General features: G+C 41.3%; 1 protein-coding gene across 2 annotated transcripts in view; it reads left to right on the top strand.

Annotated features, from left to right (window-relative positions):
- GTF3C1 (general transcription factor IIIC subunit 1) overlaps window positions 1-22,689 on the top strand; it is a 377,991-nt gene that overhangs the window by 33,274 nt on the left and 322,028 nt on the right. For both annotated transcript variants that reach the window (XM_077448810.1, XM_077448811.1), the window contains exons 3-6: window positions 7,000-7,173; window positions 14,785-14,928; window positions 17,258-17,354; window positions 18,336-18,459. In XM_077448810.1, the coding sequence (XP_077304936.1) occupies window positions 7,000-7,173; window positions 14,785-14,928; window positions 17,258-17,354; window positions 18,336-18,459 (539 nt within the window). The remainder of the gene's footprint in view (window positions 1-6,999; window positions 7,174-14,784; window positions 14,929-17,257; window positions 17,355-18,335; window positions 18,460-22,689) is intronic.

Genomic DNA, 22,689 nt, shown 5'->3' with positions numbered 1-22,689 from the left:
CCAAAACATCAGGGGTGCCAAGGTTCGCCATCACTGCCCTAGGTTATCCAGCGCTGCTGCATTGTGAACTGTGTTTGCTGTGGAAGATAAAGAGATTTGGTGACTGAGGGAGAGATGCAGCAGCTGGGGTGGGCTTAAAGTTAAATGACTGGAGACATAAGAGAGGTCTTGATGGAGCAATGATTCTTTTTGAAACCTATGAAACTATGAGATCTATGGAATTCAATTGTTTGCATGAACTGTACCAATGAGAGGATCTATTTAAATGTCAATGACTGCCTAATAACCCTAGGAGCGGCTCAATTGATTAAATGCTGGAATTACTAAATTGATATCTGAAACTAGTACTGAGTTTTAAGTTCACTTAAGGACTATGTATTGATACAGCTTAGTACTGAGTTAAAAGGTTATGAACTATGTTACGAACTAAGCTGTGAATTAAGTGATGAACTCTGCGATTTGACTATGCGATAAGCTCGGAGCGATATCTACTGGAGAGTAACTTTCCTTTCTGTGTTGGATAGCAGCTGATTAGATAATTGGGTCAAGCTGAAATAGAGCTGCAAAAGTATAAAGACATTCCTTTTTTTATTTATTTTTTTTTTTTTTTCTGCGTGTCCTCCCGCCTCTCTTACGCTATACAGAGACCGGGAAAGAGGGACGAATGGTAAATTTTTTATAGGTCCTTTACAGGATCTTCACAGGTGTCCCAGTAAAATAAGTAAAAAAAAAAAAAAATCCACCAAGTCGCAGAATTTTCAATTCTTAAAGCAAAAGAGAAGAGAAGTATCCCATCTAAACTAGGGAGCCTGAGAGGTGAAACGACAGGATACTCTCCTCCCCCATCCCTCCTTTCAAATCAATAAAAAGCAAAGATTGGAACCGAGAGGTACCCCCCCCTACATAGGACAAGTAATTTGTCAAACAAGACAAACAAACAAGATACATGATGAGGGGAAGATCACATAAAACAGAACCTAAAACCCTGAGGGAGAGCTTAAATACTAGTGTAACTGCTAGTTCAATACAAAAATATCTGACAACTAAAGAGGGAACCAAAAAAGCCCAGATGTGGAAAATAAAACATCCCTGCCAACCAAAAACGCAAAAAAGGAAATGGCTAAGTTAAAAGGGGCCCAAGGAGATAAAGCAAGAGAAGATACAGAAACAGAGAAAGAGATGGAAACTAATGGGTGGGAAGGGGAAGAACAGCGAAGTATAGCTCAAATGCCCACAAAGATCGAGATGATGGCAATGTTTGAAAGGATGGAAAGTTTAATTAAAAGTGAGATTACAAATGTCCGGATGGATTTGGGCCATCTGCTGCGGAGAGTAGAAGAGGCTGAGGAGAGAACTGAGAAACAAATACGAGATCGCAGAATTAAAATCGCAAGTGAAAGCATTGCAAATAAACCAGAGGAATACCTTCTATAAAATAGAAGCACAGGAAAATCAAAATAGATGCCAAAATCTAAGGATACGAGCCCTTCCAGAGCAAAACGGAGAGAAACTGGAAAAAAAAATAAGGAAAATATTGAACCCCCTATTAGGACGAGAAGAGGACGAGGAGTTAACGTTCGATGGAGTACACAGAATCGGAAAGCCTCTAGGGATGATGGAGGAAGCCCCACGAGATGTCATTGTTAAATTCCATCGGTACACAGACAAGGAGAAAATATGGAGGAACCTCAGAGAGAGACACCGAGAAAACAACTTTGCACGTTTTTGCGGACTTGTCAAGTGAAACATTAACCAGAAGAAGACAATTAAAACCATTACTAGAACATTTAAGACAAGCTAATATTAAATATAGTTGGGGGTTCCCTGCAGCATTGATGGTGCATAGGGACGGAAAGATGGTTAGATTGAAATTTCTGGAAGAAGTACAGGACTTTTGCACAAAGTTACAGATCCCAGCCATTTAGTATACCCGAGCGACCGGAAAGAGAAGAAAGACTAATTGAAGAGGGAATATGGCAGAGAGCTTAATGTAGTGGGGGGGGGGGGGGGGCTGGTGTAATTTAGTACAGAAGAAACGAGATTGGAGATGTAAAGTAAAGAAAAGTTAATGTGGGTACGGGTGGAAACGGGGAGAGCCTCCCCGGACTATCTGCTCCCTCCTCTCCCCCCCTTATGTCTACCTGGCCTTAATGGCCGGGGGGGGGGAGGATGGACACGGAATGCCGGGCTTGGAGCTTCACCCCAAGGGGTGAGGTACATATTCCAGGATGGGGATATATTCTGGATATAGGTACAAGGACCAAAGAGGGGTCTGGGAGGGTTGGGAGGGGGGGCGGGAGGGGCGGGGGGAGAAAGAAGATCCGACAGCAGAGAACCTCGCTAAGTGAGAAAATCAGCCTGACTAAAATCTATGTCCATAGTTAATTGTTTGTCATATAACGTTAGGGCGCTAAATTAATCAGCAAAGCGGTTTAAAATTTTGAAAGAAATAGAACAATATGAAGCGGGTATAGTGTTCTTACAGGAAACCCATCTATCTTATGAAAGCAAGATTAGAATATATTCTCCTAGGCTCCCGGTGTGGTTTTATGGAGATTCTTATTCAAGGAACTCAAAAGGGGTAGCTATCGGTATAGGACGGGAAGTATACCATAAAATAGAAGAAAGATTAGTGGACCCGGAGGGTAGATTCCTCTTTCTAAAGGGGAAACTATGGGGAGTAGACTATACCCTCGCAAACATATACTGCCCAAATAGAAGTCCAATGGTTTTTCTGAAAGGAATATTGGAGAAATTATGGGATTTTAAGAGTAAGAGTAATCATAGCTGGAGATATGAGCTTTTGTATGAATCGGCAAATGAATAGTTCGTCCCGTGTACAGGGGATTGGGAAGGAGCAGAGGAGAATAATAAAACATAGGCTGTATCAGTATCAGCTTATGGATGTGTGGAGAACTATGCATCCAAGGATACGAGACTACTCATTCTACTCCCCTGTACACGGGACGTATACTAGGATCGACTACTGGTTAGTGGAACACAGGGTTTTGGACGAGGTGATATCCACAGATATAGGAATTAGAACATTGTCTGATCATTCTCCAATATGCCTGAAGATCAAAATCCCAGGATTTCAGAAACCTCAGTTCTCTTGGAAATTGAATAGGGAACTGTTGGATGAGAAGGGAGAGGAAATAATTAGAAAGGAATTGGAGTTTTTTTTCGCAACTAATTTAAATGGAGAGAATATGGAAAATATTGTTTGGGAGACACATAAAGCTTATATAAGAGGGATATATATTTCATTAGGTACAAATAGGAAGAGAGAAGGTATTAAAGAGTAGGGAGTTGAGGGAGGAAATCCATGGATTAGAGCAAGACCATAAAAAGGCAAATGGCAGGGAAAGTGGACAGGTAGTGGACCCATTACATAAACTGGCTATTAAAAGAGAGGAACTTGGGGAATTAATGGAACAGGAAATGAGGACGATATATAATAGGATTACTAAAGAGATATTATAGCGGCATTAAAAATAGCAAGATCTTAGCAAAGATATTGTGGAAAAAAGATCGAAGAATTACGTAGAGAAAATATTAAATAAAGAGGGAGGGCCAGTCTATAAAACTAAGGAAATAGCAGAAGTTTTTAGAGAATATTATGGGCAGTTATATTCCGTGAGAAAGAGACAGAAAAGCAAGAGATGAAGAGAAGGGGAATAATTAAAGATTATGTACTTCAAGCAAATATCCCTAAAATACTGGGGGAATTGGCGCAGGAATTGGAGAATCCAATCTCAGTCCAAGAAATAATACAGGCAATAAAAGAGACCAAAGGAGGAAAGAGTCCAGGGCCTGATGGCTATATAATAGAATATCTAAAAAAGTTTGGAGACACATTAGCTCCAATTCTATGTGCATATTATAATGGACTAGGTACAAAATATGGACTGAGCGAGGAGGCCTCCACTGCGACATTCTCCACGATATTGAAAGAGGGAAAAGAGAATACAATATGCTCAAATTATAGACCGACCTCATTACTCAATACGGACGTTAAATTGTTCGCAAAAATATTGGCTGCTAGAATAAAGAAGTTGATGCCTAGTTTAGTCCATGCAGATCAGGTGGGATTTATTGAGGAGCGAGAAGGAAAAGATAATGGAGTAAGGTCAATATTGTTGCTTCAGAGGATGGGGAGTAGAGTCCCCAGTCTACTCCTATCAATAGACGCTGAGAAAGCTTTTGAAGGAGTAGACTGGGGATTCATGATGGGTACCCTGAGGGGAATGGGGTTTGGACCCAAAATTTTGAAGTGGATAAAGGCACTATATAACAGTCCCAAGGCAATGGTAAGAGTTAATGGGGTACTATCAACAGCCTTCAGAATGAACAATGGGACTAGACAGGGGTGCCCGCTGTCTCCCCTATTGTTCGTTCTGGCATTGGAGCCACTCCTGGAGACGGTAAGGAGAAACTCAGATATAAAGGGGGTTGAGATAGAGGGGGGAAAGACAGCCGCATTCACAGATGATATTCTGTTTTATGTATCTAGCCCATGAATTTCCATGCCAAACTTGTTAAAGGCCTTACAGGAGTACGGGGAATTATCTAGCTTTAAAATTAACCCAAGCAAGTCAGAAATCTTAAACGTAAATATAAATTTGAGAGAAGAATTAGACATTAAGAGAGAATTACCATTTCTATGGCAGAAAGAAATTTAAATATTTAGGGATTAAACTGACCGCATCAATAGAAAAAATATATCAAATAAACTATATCCCCCTTTTAGAAGAATTGAGAGAAGAAATAAGGAGAATGACAACAAAACCCCTGTCATGGTTGGGAAGAATTAATGCCCTAAAAATGATTATTCAACCTAAAATTCTATATAAATTTCAGCTATTACCAATATATATCCCCCCTTATATTTTAAAATTATAAATTCTTTAATTTCTAAATTTATCTGGAACAAGAAACCTAGAACCCCACTGAAGACTTTGCAAAAGGGAAAAGATGAGGGAGGTCTGAATGTCCCAGATTTAAAAAAATATTACGAAGCAGCAGTGTTAACACGGGTGGCGGAATGGGCAAAATTAGAAAGTAAAAAAAGATGGGGAAAAATAGAACATAGTCTATCGGGCACAAATTTAGGTAGAGGAATTTGGACACCTTTAAAATATAGATCACTAGGGGAGACAACACCTTTGTTCACAAAAAATGTGTTTAGAGTATGGGAGGGAATACACAAACATAACAAGTGGAAATATAATTCCCCTTTAATATACTTATAAGACAATGATTTTTTTTTCACCTGGTAAATGTACAATAGGAGGGAAATGGATAAAACAAGATAATATGCAATTACGACACATAATTAAAGAGGGGAAATTGAAAACCCTAGCAATATTACAGAGAAAATTATTGGATGGATTTGAATGAGTGGCGATACCTGCAGCTTAGACATTTCGTCTCAAGACTACCACAACCGCTTAGAGATGGAGAAAATCTGACTGCTTTGGAGCGGATATGCGAGGGGAAATCCCCAAGGGCAGGCATTGCCCAGTTTTATAAGGACTTGAGATGGGAATGTGAAGCGGAGGTACCAACTTTCATTAAAAAATGGGAAGAAGAGTTAGGAGCACGGGGTGAAAACCAAAATATAGAAAAAAATATTGAAGATGGTTCACAGATCCACGGAAAACAGATGATAGAAACACATTATAAAATTTTAGTAAGATGGTATAGGACCCCAGATATAATGGCAAAGTACCAGGAGGGACAATCTGGGAAATGTTGGAGGAATTGTGGACAAACGGGAAGTTTGGCCCATATATGGTGGGACTGTCCCAAGATTAAAGAATTTTGGAGAGAAATAATAAGATGTATAGAAGTAATAGCTAAAATACAGTTACCAGAAAACCCATGGTTATGCCTATTCCATGCAGTAGACACCCCAATTAAGGAGTATAGGAATTCCCTTACAAGCTCATTAATGCGGCAAAGAGTCTGATTCCGAGAAAATGGAAAGAAATAGAAGCACCCAAAGTGAAGTAATGGTTAGCAAAAGTAGAGGAAATATATAGTTTTGAAGGGCTGGGAATGGAGGAAGAGAGGGAAAGAAAGAGATTCCATGTGAAGTGGAAATACTGGAAAATCTTTAGACAATCTAGGATCTTTAGCGAGGTAATGGGTTGGTAGGAGCGGGGAGAGGGGGGGGGGGGGGAGATATTTTAGAAGAATTTGAGAAGTAAAGAAAAAAAACTAGGATAATGTGAAAAATTGAAGGGCATGAATGTATTTTGGTCCTATGGTTTTCTTTTAATACTTGGTTATGTTTAGTATTCAACATAAGTGAAAAATTAGAATAAAAAAAAAATCTTAGTTAACACAGTGGATGATCTGCACATCAAAGCGGTATTAAACCCAAAACCAAAAAATTGATTATGTTGCAGCTTACTAGTCATTGGGTATGATGGCTACATTAGTTTTGATTTCTTTTGGCTTTTTTACCTCTGTTTTCACTTTGTGATCTGGCCAGTAACACGCCTCCACTGTGGAGGAATGAACACAGGAGGCACAGCAGATTGCAGCATTGTCAGTCTAGGGCAGTGATGGTGAACCTTGGCACCCCAGATGTTTTGGAACTACATTTCCCATGAGGCTCAGCCACTCTGCATTGTAGTGGAGCATCATGGGAAATGTAGTTCCAAAACATCTGGGGTGTCAAGGTTCGCCATCACAGGTCTAGGGAGAGGATATTGATGTACTAGCAGATTTAAAAACACTAACAAGTTGAAGCCAAGCTCCAGTTCACACATTATAAGCACCCATGCCAGTGTTAAATGGTTTGTCTCATTTATGTAAACTGATACGTTCTGCTGGAGAGCTTGTGTTTTTAAAAAGGAACAGACTTGCTGGCTGGATCACCAGATGAAAAATAGAGGAAAGCCTAAAAAAAGAAAACAAACTTTACCAGGCCACTAATAAAATTTTTAGATCATAAGATGATTTTATGCTTTCATTGTATTTATCTTATAGATGGGGAGAGAAACTTGCGATTGTTGCTTCTCAGACCTTGCGGTCACGAGCTCTGCTTGGATGGGAAGGTGATCCTTCATTAAAGTTACCAGATTGTTCATACTGCATGCTTGAGAAGGTTGGAAGATCACGATGGCAAGGAGAAATTCAGAGGGACCTGCAGGGCGACTTCAAGTATGTCCTTTTTTCTTTAACCACCTCAATACAGTGCATTACACCCCCTTCCTGACCAGACCAATTTTCAGCTTTCAGTGCTCTCACAGTTTGAATGACAATTACTCAGTCATGCCACACTGTACCCATATGAAACTTGCGTCCTTTTTTCCACACAAATAGAGCTTTCTTTTAGTGGTATTTAATCACTAGTGGGTTTTTATTTTTTGTGCTATAAATAAAAAAAACACGTACATTTTGTGAGAAAATGCCTTTTTCTTTGTTTCTGTCATAAAATATTTAATAATTTATCTTCATAAATTTTGGCCAAAATTTATACTGCTACAAATCTTTTATAAAAATAACCCAGATTAGTGTATATTATTTGGTCTTTGTGAAAGTTATAGAGTCTACAAACTATGGTACCAATCACTGAAAATTGAACACATCTGATCAGGCCTTCAGTACATCAGGTGTATCTCATTTCTTGAGACACTAACAGTCAGGAAAGTACAAATACCCCCCAAATTACCTCTTTTTACAAAGTAGACATTCCAAGGTATTAAGTAGCATGGTGAGTTTTTTTAAGTTGTAATTTTTTCCCACAATTCTTTGCAAAATGAAGATTTTTATTTTTATTTTTTTTTACAAAATTGTCATATTATCAGGTTATTTCTCACAGCATATGCATACAACAAATTACATCCCAAAATACATTCTGCTACTCTTTCCGAGTATGGCGATACCACATGTGTGAGACTTTTACACGGCCTGGCCGCATACAGAGCACCAACATTGAAGTGGCACTTTCAGATGTTCTACGAGCAAAAATGACACCTCTCATTTCACAGCCACCTATTACACTTTTGAAGGCCCTGGAGTACCAGGACAATGGAATTTCCCATAAAATGACCCCATTTTGGAAAGCAAACACCCCAATGTATAATCTGTGAGGCATAATGAGTCTTTTGAACGGTTATTTTTTTTCCAGAAGTTTTTGGAAAATGTGGAAAAAATGAAAAGGCTTTTTTTTTTTTTTTTTTTTTTTTTTTTACACAAAGTTGTCAATTTATAAGATATTTCTAACACATAGCATGTATATAGCAAAAATTACACCCCAAAACACATTCTGCTACTCCTCCCAAGTATGGCGATACCACATGTGTAGGACTTTTACACAGCCTGGCCACATACAGAGGCCGAACATTGCGTTCTAGGAGCATAAACGACACATCTCATTTCATTCCTACCCATCACACTTTTGAAGGTCCTGGAGCACCAGGACAGTGAAATTACCCACAAAATGACCCCATTTTGGAAAGCAAACACCCCAACGTATATTATATGAGGCATGATCTGCAAATAGGGACTCTGGTACTCTGATGGGCTGGTGACTGGTATTTGGGTACTCTGAAGGGGGGTGATAGGTACTCATATGGACTGTGGCAGGTTTTCAGGTGCTCAGATGAACTGGGACAGATACTCGGGTACTCGGACTGGGAGAGGTACTCAGATCAGCTGTGACAGGTACGCGGGTACTCTGATGGGCTGTGACAGGTACTTGGGTACTCTGATGGGCTGTGACGGGTACTCGGGTACTCTGATGGACTGTGAGTGACAGGTACTATGATGGGTGGTGACAGGTCCTCTTTATTGGGGGGGCAGCAATCGGTGTGATTGGTGTGTACACTGTAAGCTGTAATGAGATGTTACCGCAATCTCCTCCTCACACACGATCGATGAGGAGGAGAACCCGGTAACATCTCTTTACCGCGGTTTGTTTACGTTTAGTGATCGGCTATGAAAGGATCACAGCCGATCACGTGGGTAGATAGCCAGCCATTGGCTATTTACCAGCGTCGGTGACCAGCAGTGTTCCCGAGAACACGCCACCACCGACGTGCTCGTTGCCGTGCACAGTGGGGGTGTAACCGTCTGTGATCGGCCGTGATGAAGTCACGTGGTAAATGGCCATGCCCAATGGCTGTTCACCCCCCCTCTGTGGCAAGCAGTGTCTCCGTGACACGCCACCACCGAAGGAACAGGGATGCGCGTGCACGATCGCACGCATTCCCTGTTTAAACGGGAGGCCATCATATGACGGCCTCCCGCCACAATAGTTGTGCCGCCTGGCCGTCATTTGACAGCCGGCGGTCAGCAACCAGTTAATAATGCTTAGTGTATGTACTGTATTAAAGTGATTTTTCCTATAAAAATAACAAACTTGGCATGCTTACCTGCTCTGTTGCAATAGATTTGCACAGAGCAGGCCAGATCCTCCTCTTCTCAGGTGCCTCTTATGTTCTCCTAGACAAATAAAGATTTGGGGGGCACACCCTAAAAAATGCATTAAAGATTGTGTAGCCATAAGACCATACAGACCGAAAATAAGATTTCAGTGCACACATAAAAAAAGACATTTAACTCCTGCAAGGCTATTTAAAAACACTTGAGCATATTCAGAAAATGCTCTCCTGGTCCCTCCCTCCTGCTGAGTGCCCCCACAGCAAGAAGCTTGCTATGGGGGCACCGAGCCGAGTTACAGCTCCCTGTGTCCATTCAGACATGGAGCTGCAGCCCAGCCCTGCCCCCTCTCTCCTGATTGGCTAACTTTGACAGTGCAGGAACCAATGGTGTCGCTGCTGTCTCAGCCAACCAGGAGGGAGAGTCTTGGATGGCCGAGATACTTGTGGACATCGCTGGACCGAGATGGGGCTCAGGTAAGTATTGGGGGGGATGGGGGGGTTGGTTTGCTACACACAGAAGGCTTTTTATCTTAATGCATAGAATGCATTAAGATAAAAAAAAAAAAACTTCTGACTTTACATCCCCTTTAAGTTAATTTATTCAATACATGTTGTTTTTATTTTTTGTTTTTTTAATCTGCTAGTGCATACTCGCATTTAATAACTGTTGCATTACTTTGGACTTTTATTTTTTTTTGTTTTAAATATGTATAGGCTATGTTACCTTATGTTAGTTTTCAGAATGTAACAAGCCAGCGCTATCAATTTTTTCTGAGGTTGGTATGTAATAAAGGTCAGTAACGGCTTCCAGCCATCAAGCTGAGGCTTTTTAACTTAATCTTAGACTATTAATATTTTTACATAGCCAGTTAAAATATCCTCCATACAACAAGGCAATTACAAAATTTTACTTGGACTCATAAAAGTATATCTATTTTGAATAATAAACATATACACTATGCTGGGTTAATCAAACAGAATTGCAAACAAATGACCAAAAAAACAGCCATGTACATATACATATTGTACACATCTGTACATATTGTAAAAGCTAAGGCAACAAGACAAATGAAATTGCAAATATCTCTGGTATTTGGATTTAGAAACACCATGTACTCTTCCTGGATGCACTTTGCAAGATAGATGCTGGACAGTTAACAATCTAGAGCAGCCACAACCTTAACCCACTTATATACGCAACTTTAAGTGGAAAAGCTCCACTTCACTTTAGACTAGATATGTCACTTTAGCTGCAAGTGCCAGAAAAGTATTAAGACTTAAAAAATGATGAGCCTTAAATGAGCAGTTCTGTCTGCCCAGTCAATATCTGGATAATTGAAGTCTCCCATTAGAATAACATTACCTTGCTTCGCTGCTGTTCCTATGACAGGAGGTCAGGTTCCTCCTCATCCTTCAGTTTAGGGGGTTGATATCAAACGTGTAATAGTCTGTGTTATCCCTGTCCGGACTGTGATCGTTGATTGCCTCCCTCTTTATGGCCCCATTATCACTAGGCCACGGAGAGGTTTGCAGCCTGGAGGTTGGGGACTCCTGCATTAGCCAGCAGGTCTTGCGGCCCTGGCCCAGCAGGCAAATGCACAGTGTACCCTGTGGCCAGTCCGAGCCTGATCCCTCGTGTCCACTAGCAAATTATTCTTAACATTCAACACACCACTTTTCTACCTTCCCTGTCCCTCTGATACAAGGAGTACCCCTGGACAGTCGCAAACCAGTTATGTGAGCTGTCAAATCAAGTTTGCTATTCCTACAAAATCAGAATCCTTTGTGTCTAGACAGCTCCAGTTCTTCCATTCCATCTTCAATTTGAGGGTCACAATAAAAATGAATTTTGAATATTTTTATACTTGGGTTAAGCTCAAGTTGCATTATAGGATCCATTCATGTACATATTTGGCTCTTGTGGTTGAAAGTTTCCTAGGATCACCTTCAGCAGAGTTGTTTATTTCCCAGCCTTTTTTTGCTTGCAGTTTAGCAGGGTGAACATTCATGTATTGCTAATGCTAGGCAATGTGTCCCCTACACTCTGAGGTGCTTTCTGACATATGCTTAGAGACAGCTGCTTGCATTTAAAAGTTGTTTTGAAACTTACCACTGCAACAAGGCGATGAATGTAGCATTTACACACCCACTACCCTTCTGTCTAAAATTGATTACTGGAATTGCCTTTTCCTTAGGAAAAACCTGTTAGTTTTTATCTGTCTTATTTAACCACTTGACCACTGGGCACTTAAACACCCTTAATAACCAGACCAATTTTCAGCTTTCGGTGCTCTCACATTTTGAATGACAATTACTCAGTCATGCAACACTGGACCTATATGAAATTTTTGTCCTTTTTTTCACACAAATAAAGCTTTCTTTTGGTGTTATTTAATCACCGCTGGGTTTATTTTTTGTGCTATAAGAAAAAATACAGAAAATTCTGTAAAAAAAAATGAATTTTTCTTTGTTTCTGTTATAAAATTTAGCAGATTAGTAATTTTTTCTTCATAAATTTTGGCCAAAATTTATACTACTACATATCTTTGGTAAAAATAAGTACAAATTGGTGGATATTATTTGGTCTTTGTGAAAGTTATAGAGTCCACAAGCTATGGTGCCAATATCTGAAAATTGATCACACCTGAAGGACTGACGGCCTATTTGAATTCTTGAGACCCTAACATGCCAGAAAAGTACAAATACCCCCCAAATGACCCCTTTTTGGAAAGAAGACATTCCAAGGTATTTAGTAAGAGGCATGATGAGTTTTTTGAAGTTGTCATTTTTTCCCACAATTCTTTGCAAAATCAAGATTTTTATTTTTTACTTTTTTTTTTTTTCACAAAATTGTCATATTATCAGTTTATTTCTCACACAGCATATGCATACCACAAATTACACCCCAAATCACATTCTGCTATTACTCCTGAGTATGGCGATACCACATGTGTGAGACTTTTACACAGTGTGGCCACATACAGAGGCCCCACATGTATGGAGCGCCATCAGGCGTTCTGGAGCACCCAGGACAATTCTGACATTTCTCTCCTACATGTAAAAATCATCATTTATTTGCTAGAAAATTACATAGAATCCCAAAACATTAAATATGTTTTTTTATCAAACACCCTGGAGAATACAATGGTGGTCGTTGCAACTTTTTATCTCGCACGGTATTTGCGCAGCAATTTTTCGAATGCTTTTTTTTGGAAAAAACTGTTTTGTGCTTTAAAAAAAAAAAAAAAACACAGTAAAGTTAGCCCAATTTTTGTATAATGTGAAAGATGAAGTTACGCTGAGTAAATCGATACCTAACATGTCACTCTTCAAAATTGCACAGGCTTGTGGAATGGCGCCAAACTTCGCTACTTAAAAATCCCCATAGGCGACGATTTAATTTTTTTACTGGTTATATGTTTTGAGTTAGAGGAGGTCTAGGGCTAGAATTATTGCTCTCGCTCTAACGTTCGCAGCGATGCCTCACATGTGTGGTTTGAGCACCATTTTCATACGTGAGCGGTACTTACGTATGCGTTCGCTTCTGCATGCGAGCACATGGGCACAGGGGCGGTTTAAAAAAAAATGTATTGTTCATTTTACTTTGTTAGTTTGACATTTTTTTTCCCCCAAAAATAAATTTTTTGATCACTTTTATTCTTATTACAAGGAATGTAAACATCCCTTTTAATAGGAATATGGCATGACAGGTCCTCTTTACAGTGAGATATGGGGTCAATAAGACCCCGCATCTCACCTCTAAGCTGGGAAGCCTAAACAAAAAAAAAAAAAAAAAAAAAAAAAGTCTGGATTTCATCGTATTGGCCAGTCGGTAGAAGCACCGGAGGGCGGCGGGAGGGGGGTGTCTATGGCTGGGTATTGCAGGGTATCACCGACTATGGCTGGGTATTGCAGGGTATCACCGACTATGGCTGGGTATCTCAGAGTATGGCGTTGCAGAGTATTGCGTTGCAGAGCATTGCAGGATATTGGAGGGTGTTGCAGAGCATTGCAGAGTGTTGCACGGTATTGGCGGGTGTTGCACGGTATTGGCGGGTGTTGCACGGTATTGGCGGGTGTTGCACGGTATTGGCGGGTGTTGCACGGTATTGGCGGGTGTTGCACGGTATTGGCGGGTGTTGCACGGTATTGGCGGGTGTTGCACGGTATTGGCGGGTGTTGCACGGTATTGGCGGGTGTTGCACGGTATTGGCGGGTGTTGCAGAGGTATTGCAGAGCGTTGCAGAGGTATTGCAGAGCGTTGCAGAGGTATTGCAGAGCGTTGCAGAGGTATTGCGGCAGAGTATTGGCGGGGTGTTGCACGGTATTGGCGGGGTGTTGCACGGTATTGGCGGGGTGTTGCACGGTATTGGCGGGGTGTTGCACGGTATTGGCGGGGTGTTGCACGGTATTGGCGGGGTGTTGCACGGTATTGGCGGGGTGTTGCACGGTATTGGCGGGGTGTTGCACGGTATTGGCGGGTGTTGCAGAGGTATTGCAGAGCGTTGCAGAGGTATTGCAGAGCGTTGCAGAGGTATTGCGGCAGAGTATTGGCGGGGTGTTGCACGGTATTGGCGGGGTGTTGCACGGTATTGCAGAGCGTTGCAGAGGTATTGCGGCAGAGTATTGGCGGGTATTGCGGCAGAGTATTGGCGGGTATTGCGGCAGAGTATTGGCGGGTATTGCGGCAGAGTATTGGCGGGTATTGCGGCAGAGTATTGGCGGGTGTTGCACGGTATTGGCGGGTGTTGCACGGTATTGGCGGGTGTTGCACGGTATTGCAGAGCGTTGCAGAGGTATTGCAGAGCGTTGCAGAGGTATTGCGGCAGAGTATTGGCGGGGTGTTGCACGGTATTGGCGGGGTGTTGCACGGTATTGGCGGGTTGCGGCAGAGGTAGTGTGGCAGGCAATTGAGGGGTTAATTTTCGGTGAGCAGCGATGTGGGCACTGCAGATGCAGCCCACATCGCTGCTGACACCGATCTCTTCCCCCTCCGCTGTTCCGATCGGTACAGAGAGGGGGAGGGAGGAAACGGTTTGTTTACAAGTGATCACTCCGTCATTTGACGGAGCGATCACGTGGTAAACGGCTGCTATGAGCAGCCGTTTACCGTGATCCGTGATGCACCGGGTCCTGTGGACCCGGCGGTCACGGATGCTCTCGAGTGCGCGCGCGAGAGCGGAATTCTGGGAGGGCGTCATATGACGGCCTCCCAGAGTTAAGAAACCGGCCTGTAGCCGTCATTCGGCTATAGGGCGGTTGTTAAGTGGTTAACTTACTGCTTTCAGGATGATTCATTATTTATTTTAAATTATAACAATGATTATTTGTGCGTTTTTGTGTTTGTGTGTATATATACAGTGTGTAATTTTTTTTTTTATTCCAGAATGGACGCTGGGAAAATCCATTATATTCGACGAGTTCTTGATAGAAAAGGCCTCATTACAATGCAGTCACATGTTATCAAGCTATCTAATGGAGCTCAGCAACATTCTTTACTTCTCCTTCTGAAGCGCTTTCACGTTGACAGGTTTTGTACCACATATTTCACATGCAAAATTTTATATTGTGAATATATATTTCCTTTCTGCACCAGTTTATGTAAACATAAGTATGCATCACTGTGTAAAATTACAGAAGCGTTTACGCCCATGCATATTCCTATGATTTAAAGAGGAAGTAAACCCTGCAAAGTAAAAGCATAATGGGCTAGTATGCATTGCTATGGTAAGCACCTACAGAAAAGCCTTATTATAGGCTTACCTGTAGGGAAAAGTGGTCTGTAAGCGTTCACAACCACTTTAAGGTTCAAAACATTTCATACATTTCCAATGCTGTATTTAAAACAAAACAAAGTTAAGTCTTTGCAAATATTATCTGACCAATAGTTTCCCAATTTATGGTGATCAATTCCCAAAAAATATACTTTAATTTTATCATTGTAACAGCAACAAAAACATTCCTATTAGTCCCCTACATACGAGCATTCAATTTAGGAACTTTCACAGATGCATACATGTGTTCCCAATCCTACAAATCTGGGTACACGCACTGTTTGTTTTTGGGTTTTTTTTTTTTGTTTTTTTGGTTCAACCCAGCGGACTGAACAAAAGAAATTAATGGACAGATCGCCGTGCCAACACAAGCAATTTTGGTGTAACAATTTCAAACTGCTGTGCCTTTGGGTTCTGACAGGGGGGCTCCCTCTGCCAGAACGCACTGATCAACACTCGCAGCCTTTGTGTGTAAGCGCTGGACTTATGAGCAAGTTCTGTTCTAGGAGCTTTTTCGTAAGTTCAGCTTATTCATAAGTAGGGGACTTACTCATAAAGACCTCCTCATAAAACCGACCCCTCACGGATACTACAGGAGTTTATGTCCTCAGAGTGGGTTATAATTTGTTATAATTAATATTTTTTATGTCATGTTATAATTATCTTTGGGATTTACTCACTTTTTTTTTTTTTTTTTTTTAACCATTGTTGGTTTAGCACCAGGTACCAGACCACTCTAAGGACATAACTCCCTGTGGTATCCGTGAGGGGTCAGTTTTATGAGGAGGTCTTTTGACACTTCATTTTACCCTATAGGGTACAGGCGGTTATCCCAGTGTTGGGATTTATTATTATCTTTCTCACGTGTATATATTTTTTCACAATTATATTGCATGAGGGAGGTCCTTACAGCCTTTAAAGAGTGAATTGCTAGAATACTCTTCAATCTACAGGTAGCGCCACTACCCCTGTCTTTCCATTTTTAATAATTCCATGATGTGATTGATGGCTGTCTGCTGGCCATCTTTTTCCACAACTTCCTGGATGCTTTGCTTCTTCTCCACTGCTGTCCAAGTTTGATTTCTAAAGATTTCATTAGAAATCACATTTTACATAGTACATTGCTGCCTGTAAGCTGTGCTATCCATATTGACTCTGCCTCCCGAAACTCCTTTGTAGTTCAGAAGGCAATCTCTGTGAATTATGTGACCCAGCAATTCCTATCAAGAGGGCATAGTGAATACATGTCATAGAATTTTAGGAAGTAATAGGGAACTTCAGAGTACGTTTGCAAACTTCAAGATTGTTTAGCGTAATAAGAGTAGGCTAGAAATAATAGAAATACAAAGCAGAAATTTAATATAGTGATTTTACATTTTGACCATAGGTACGTTTTTAAATCAACATTATTGTTGAAATAAAAATTAGAATAAAAAGCGCCAAATAAATGAAAGTTAATGCTTAGTAACATAGGGGCCTGAAGATTGCACCACTGAGCGCAGAGAGAAACAAGGCATATGACACTCCTGGAGTTTTTGGATTCTGAAGATCCTACAAAACAACATAATTTTTTCAGTGCAGCAAAGATCAGTGGTATATGTGGAGAGAATATGGTAAACATTCTTTCTTTTTTGGAAGGGGCACTTTTTTAGCGCAACTGTCACTTTAATAGCAATAATTATTATATCCATTCTAGTGTACTAGAATAGTGTATTACTGTAGTCTTATACAGTATTTTTGGTTCTTGAACAAAGCAATGTTAACTAAATCAGTTTAATGATCTTGTTTAAAGCATTTTTAAAGGCATATTTTTAAGTTTAAAATAATAGCCCTTCTACTCACCTGCTTTGTACTATGGTATACAGTGGCATGGTAACTGCTGACAGTGAAAGTGGAACACTCTCACTTTTTTTTTTAGCTGAACCATACATTTTTTTTAATCTAATTTAATTGAAGACTCCTACCTGCCTTGCGCTGTATAGATATTGCACTTACCCTACTTTTTTCTCAAACTGTTCTAACTATGTCCTTTTTGTGTGTGTGTGTGTGTGTGTGTGTGTGTTTTTTTTATTTTATTTTTTTTAGGAAGAATAAGTATGACACGCTTGCAGAGAGGGTTTCTTTAAGGTTAACTGAACGAGAGAATCGCACAGAAACTTTGATAAACCTTCGGGAAGAAATGGTAAAATAAATGTAGTGTATATTCTGTGTCACTTTTCCTTCTACTATGGTATTTAAGCTATTTGTAGGCAAGAAGCATTAAAGTGGAGTTCTACTCGTTTGTAAGTTTACTAAAAGTTAGCAGCTACAAAAAGTGTAGCTGCTGACTTTTAATAAACAATCACCTGTCCCATGGTCCAGCAATGCGGCCGTCGGAAGCCTCGCTCCTCTTCCCCCTCCTCTCCGCAGTGCCGTCATTGCAAGTGTGGGCACCCAGCTTGCGGCTTCACAGCCAGATGTGCACTGCGCCTGTGCGAGTCGTGCTGCACTCTTAGTGGCCAGGCAATCTACTGGGACCTATGACATACAGAGAGGGAGGGTCACCTAGGGGGAGAGGAGTCGCCGCCTAGTTGGCGAGTCGACTGGAAGTACCTGTCAAAACTAGGTAATACTTTAATGGCGAAGACCTTGCAAACCACACGAGGCACAATAATGTTCACATAGTTGGTATACCTTGATGGGTAGAAGGCAACAATCACATGGAATTTATGGAGCAGTCCCTGTTATCTACTTTTGGGAAGGATTCCTTCATTATGCTCTTCTTGGTGGAAAGGATACATAGAACCCAAATAAGACCTCTGCTGCCTGGTAACCCACCATGTTTGATTCTTGCTAAAATGTTGAACTTTAAAGATAAGGAGCTTGATCTGCATTCTGCTTTGCCGGGGGGGGGGGGGGGGGCGCGAAGGGAGGCAAAATAGTATTAACGTTTCATTTTTCTGCAGAGGAGTCGAGCAAAATTCACAGATGTTAATAATCCCAGGCCGCAATATGCAGTGTTAAAGTTGACCAAAGTGAGGGTCACTGCACAGGGGGTAGCATAAAATGAAAGCGTTACAGCATCAAATCATGCCTTTTTATTTTGTTTTATGAAAGAAAATTATTCCTTTTGTTTTTAAAATATCTAGGTAATTGATCCATTTAAATTTTTTATTTTTTTAAGGGTTTGCCTGAAAGACACTTTAAACGACTGTATTATTATATGGTTACTGCAGGAATTGTAAAAATAATTTCTTTGCCAATACACGAAATTCAACCACTGGCTGAACATTGCAAGACTAAAAGAGGTATGTCTTTGCATTAGTATTTTACAAATGATTTTTTTTTTTTTTTTTTGTAAGATTTTTATTTTTGCATTTAAATCAAATTTCAGAATCTCATAAGCTTTATAAGCGCTTTAAAGCACAAATAAATACGTAACCTTAGGTAAATAAGGTTCTTTACCGCCACTAGCAGACCATAGTGGGCATTTCAGATGACAGCATATCAGATCAATGTTTCAGCGCTTTTTGTACCTGAAATCAAAGTGCGCTTGACTGAACTTGGTTGGTGTCTTTGTTGCTGTGATAATATGGTGTAATTGTAAGTCTTAGTAGTAAAGGGCAGGACCACACTCTTGAATTAGGGAACTAAGTATATTTTTGTATAGAAGAAGGGCCCTTGATTTGGGGGCTCTAGTGCTGCTGATTCGGCAAATAGACCTTAAGGCTCATATAACAGAGAAGCAATATCACTCCATTTGGAATATTCTCTCCATTAGTCAAAAATGCGCTACACAAACCTCAGCCCATTTAATTTCTAAAAGTTGCACAGTTTGTATCCAGTGAAGCCCCACAAAGTTCTCAGTGGAGCAGAGAGATCTCTGATTGCAGCAGAGCAAGTCACTTGACCTTGACAGGTGAAATTGCCTGTCTCTATAAGCTGGTGCTAATAAAACGGTCATTCATTTCTTTTGCTCTCTGCCAGGTTCAGAGTCCTGAAGCTGGTTGAGCACACATCACATTTGTACAGCACATTTGTACAGCACATTTGTACACCACAGTACTTTTAAACTGCAGTAAGGCTGCGGTGTAGCCATTCCAATGCTTTTTATATAAGCTCCTGAGGCGCTCATTCATAATGGACAGCAAATATTGCTATTCTCCATTATGCCGCACTGTGCTATGCACACTGCAGCTTATTCATAAAATTCTTTCCGCTGGTCCCCAAACCAGTGTAGCACAGAATGCATTTGTAAAGCACATAAGTATGTCTGTATGACTTTGTATGGCTTTGAGCAAGATATCTAAGTGCACAGAAAACATACAGTATGCATATTGTAAAAAGACGTGACATATCATACTTTATATTTTGTTTTATTACTCATTTCCATTTAAAGCAGCACTCCGGGCGCATTAAAACACAATTTATTGCAGTCATGTACTAATTAAAAAAATGAACTGTATTTCTTTATCATACATCATGGGACACAGAGCCACAATAATTACTGTTTGGGTTATATGGCACCTTCAGGTGATGGGCACTGGCACACCTTAAACAAGAAGTTCAATTCCCTGTATAAAGCCTCCCCTTACCGGGCGTACCTTAGTTTTTTCGCCAGTGTCTTAGGTGTTGGTCACGAGTAAAGATGTGCTGTGCTGAGCTCCGTTGGAATATTCCTTACTGGGACAAGCCATGCAACTGGATCAATTCAAAATGTCTTTTCCAGACCAAATTGAATGGTACCCAGGCCTCGTGTCCGAAGAAACACGATTTTACCTGTAAAGCTTCTCTTTTTAAAGTGCTGGACCCTGGGATCCAGTATTTGTTTTTTTTAGCCATATTCCAGGCCCAGGGCTTTGGATCCCCCGATTAAAAAGGGGGCCCCAGTCCCTGAAGGTTTTCTAACGGAGCCCACTGTGAGAGGTGAAAATTGGGTCTGTTACCACAGAACCCTGCAGCTGGATAAGCTAAGGGAGATTCCTAAGGAATTTTTCTAATTCTTGTGTTTTTTCTCCTTTTAAAGTAAGTGTTGCTATGCCTATAGTCCCTACCGGGTGCTGTCAAGAGCACATACCTGTTCATGCTTGTCAGTCTCGCCTCTGTTTCAATCTGCACGCTTCCTCCGGCCCAGGTTCCAGGTAAAGTCATGGGAAAGGGGGGTTTTCTTCTCCCCAGAATGTCCCCCCAGCTGGATAGCTTCCTCCAGGCAGAGGGAACATGGCGCTAGACAGCGGTAAAAAATAAAAAAATAAAGTACAACACCCCTCCCGCCGCTATTATTGCAGTTCCCTTGGCAGCTCTCCTCCTCCCCTAGTTCTCCTCCATATGGTCCAGTCTGGATTGGAGCCCGTCTCGCGCGGGAAACAATCTAATTTTGAAATAGATGGAGTGAAGAGGAGGCTTAGCGGCATTGGCAGCTTGGAGGGACACAGAGCGGACGGAGGGCATGTGAGTTGGTGACACAGGCATTCCCAGGCACATTTACTTTAAGCATCAGGCTGAGCTTAATAGCAGTGGCAGTTGCTGGACTATTGCTCATCAGTGTGTGCATTTGTTTTGTGCTATGACCAGAGGAGGTGGTTCAAATGCCACAAAGACCAATTACACAAAGGGGTCACCCTCCGTTCCTAAGGACCCTCCCTCTGTGGCACCATCCTGTTCTAAAGAGGCTGGTCACAGTGAGCCATCGGGGGGGCTGCAATTGTCTGTCACTTCAGCCCCTGTCTATATAACTGAGCACGTTTTCTCCTCGGCTATGAGTGGTTTAGAGAAAAATTAGCGGCTTTAATCGCATATTCAGAGTGGAAGAAAACGCATTAGGTCCCCTTCTACCAGCCAGGATCCTCAAATGCAGGAACTGTGGAAAGGGGAAGAGGCTGACGACTCCTCTTCTGAGGAATCAAGTGGGGAAGGATCTTCAGCTTCACATGCTGAGAAGTTGATGGTACATTTTCTTACTGAAATGGTCCGCACCACGTTAAAGCTACCCTTAACAGAGTCCTGTTGAAGAGCCCATTTCCTATGTGGGTTCTCTAATGCCTCCTCAAGCCTTGCTTGCCTTTCCTGTCCATTCATTGCTAGAAAAACGTATGTTTTCTGAGTGTTATCACCCAGATAAGCACATTTTCCCTACTAAAAAGTTTTCAACACTTTATCCTATGGTGGAAAAATGTACTAAGATGTGGAGTATACCGGGGTGTGGTCTGGAGCTGCATGGAATAGGACGTGCAGAGTGAGAGCTCCGCTCGAGGCATATCCTGATACCCAATCCTGGGGGCTGTAATCCCTGCAATTGAACGCTGCAAAGCCCTGGGCTTCCTTACTGGCCGACAGACCCCCCCCCAAGAGATCCGGCACCATCGCCAAATTAGACCAATACCACCATGGGACCCTGGAGACAAAGATGGCGCCGGCCCGCTCCTGGAGGAGGACGAGCAGACCAATCAACCCTCACCTCCAGAATTAAAGAGGTGAAAGTCGACATATCCTTGATCAGGCAAGACATCTACAAACTTAGGGAGCATGTGTCTGAGACTGAGCGCCGGGTCAGCCATGTGGAGGAGGGCCTGCATCCCCTTCAGGTCACTACTGAACAATTGCAATACCAACTGAACGCGGTACTCTCCAAACAGGACAATATGGAGAACCGCCTCCGGAGGTGCAACTTGCGCTTTGTGGGCCTTCCCGAGCGGTCTGAGGGTCAGCGGTCAGCGGTCCCCCGTCCCCAAGTACCCGGAGAACTTGCTCATTAAAACCTACGGCAGGAACGAAGTATTAGATTCAGACCCAATAAGTTCTTTTTTTATTGATAGACAAACAAACAGAAGAAGGCCAGACCATTAACCTACCCTCATCCCCCTCCCTTTTCCCTTCCCTCTCCCCAATCTCCTAGCCCTCTTAGTCTCTACAATTGCATTACTAAAATTTACAGCAATATCTAGAACTACCTTGAACATGACAGCCCTATGGCGACAAGAACAGAAACTGTAAATGTAAGCTAGAGCTTTCTATGTAACCACTTGTGATTGTCAAGTTACACAAATGTATATTGCTGTTTGTACTTCAAAATGATAGTTACCTGTGATTATGTTGATAACCTTTTTCCTAAAGTAATGTAGGGCTGCAACTAACGATTATTGTCATAATCGATTAGTTGGCCGATTGTTTCGATTAATCGGTTAATAACCTTTAAAAAAAAAAGTGGGTCAAATTGACGTTCATTTTCAACCACAGTGACAGGAAAATTTGGAAATAGAAAACTTCTTAGTCAAAGGAATTTTCAGACAGTGTATGTGATTTTTGTTCAGAAATTACATTCATTTTAAAAATAGAATGTTCAAGTGAAAATTTCAAACCAAAATTCTTTCATTCAGCGAATGTACAAAGATTTTTTTCCTCTGAATATCCTCATCTGAAAACACCTATGCAGTTTGCTTTTGATCTGTTTCTGCAGTGCTTTTTGCTCTCCGTTTTGATTTTTGCGCACATGATTTTACTGTAATTTGCATTTTTTTTTTTGGGCAGGTAAAAAAAAC

The sequence above is a fragment of the Lithobates pipiens genome, unplaced genomic scaffold (assembly GCF_037356315.1).
Source record: "Lithobates pipiens isolate NorthernLeopardFrog02 unplaced genomic scaffold, aLitPip1_a1.2 Scaffold_22, whole genome shotgun sequence".
NCBI lineage: Eukaryota > Metazoa > Chordata > Amphibia > Anura > Ranidae > Lithobates > Lithobates pipiens.
This window is presented reverse-complemented; position numbering and strand designations above follow the sequence as displayed.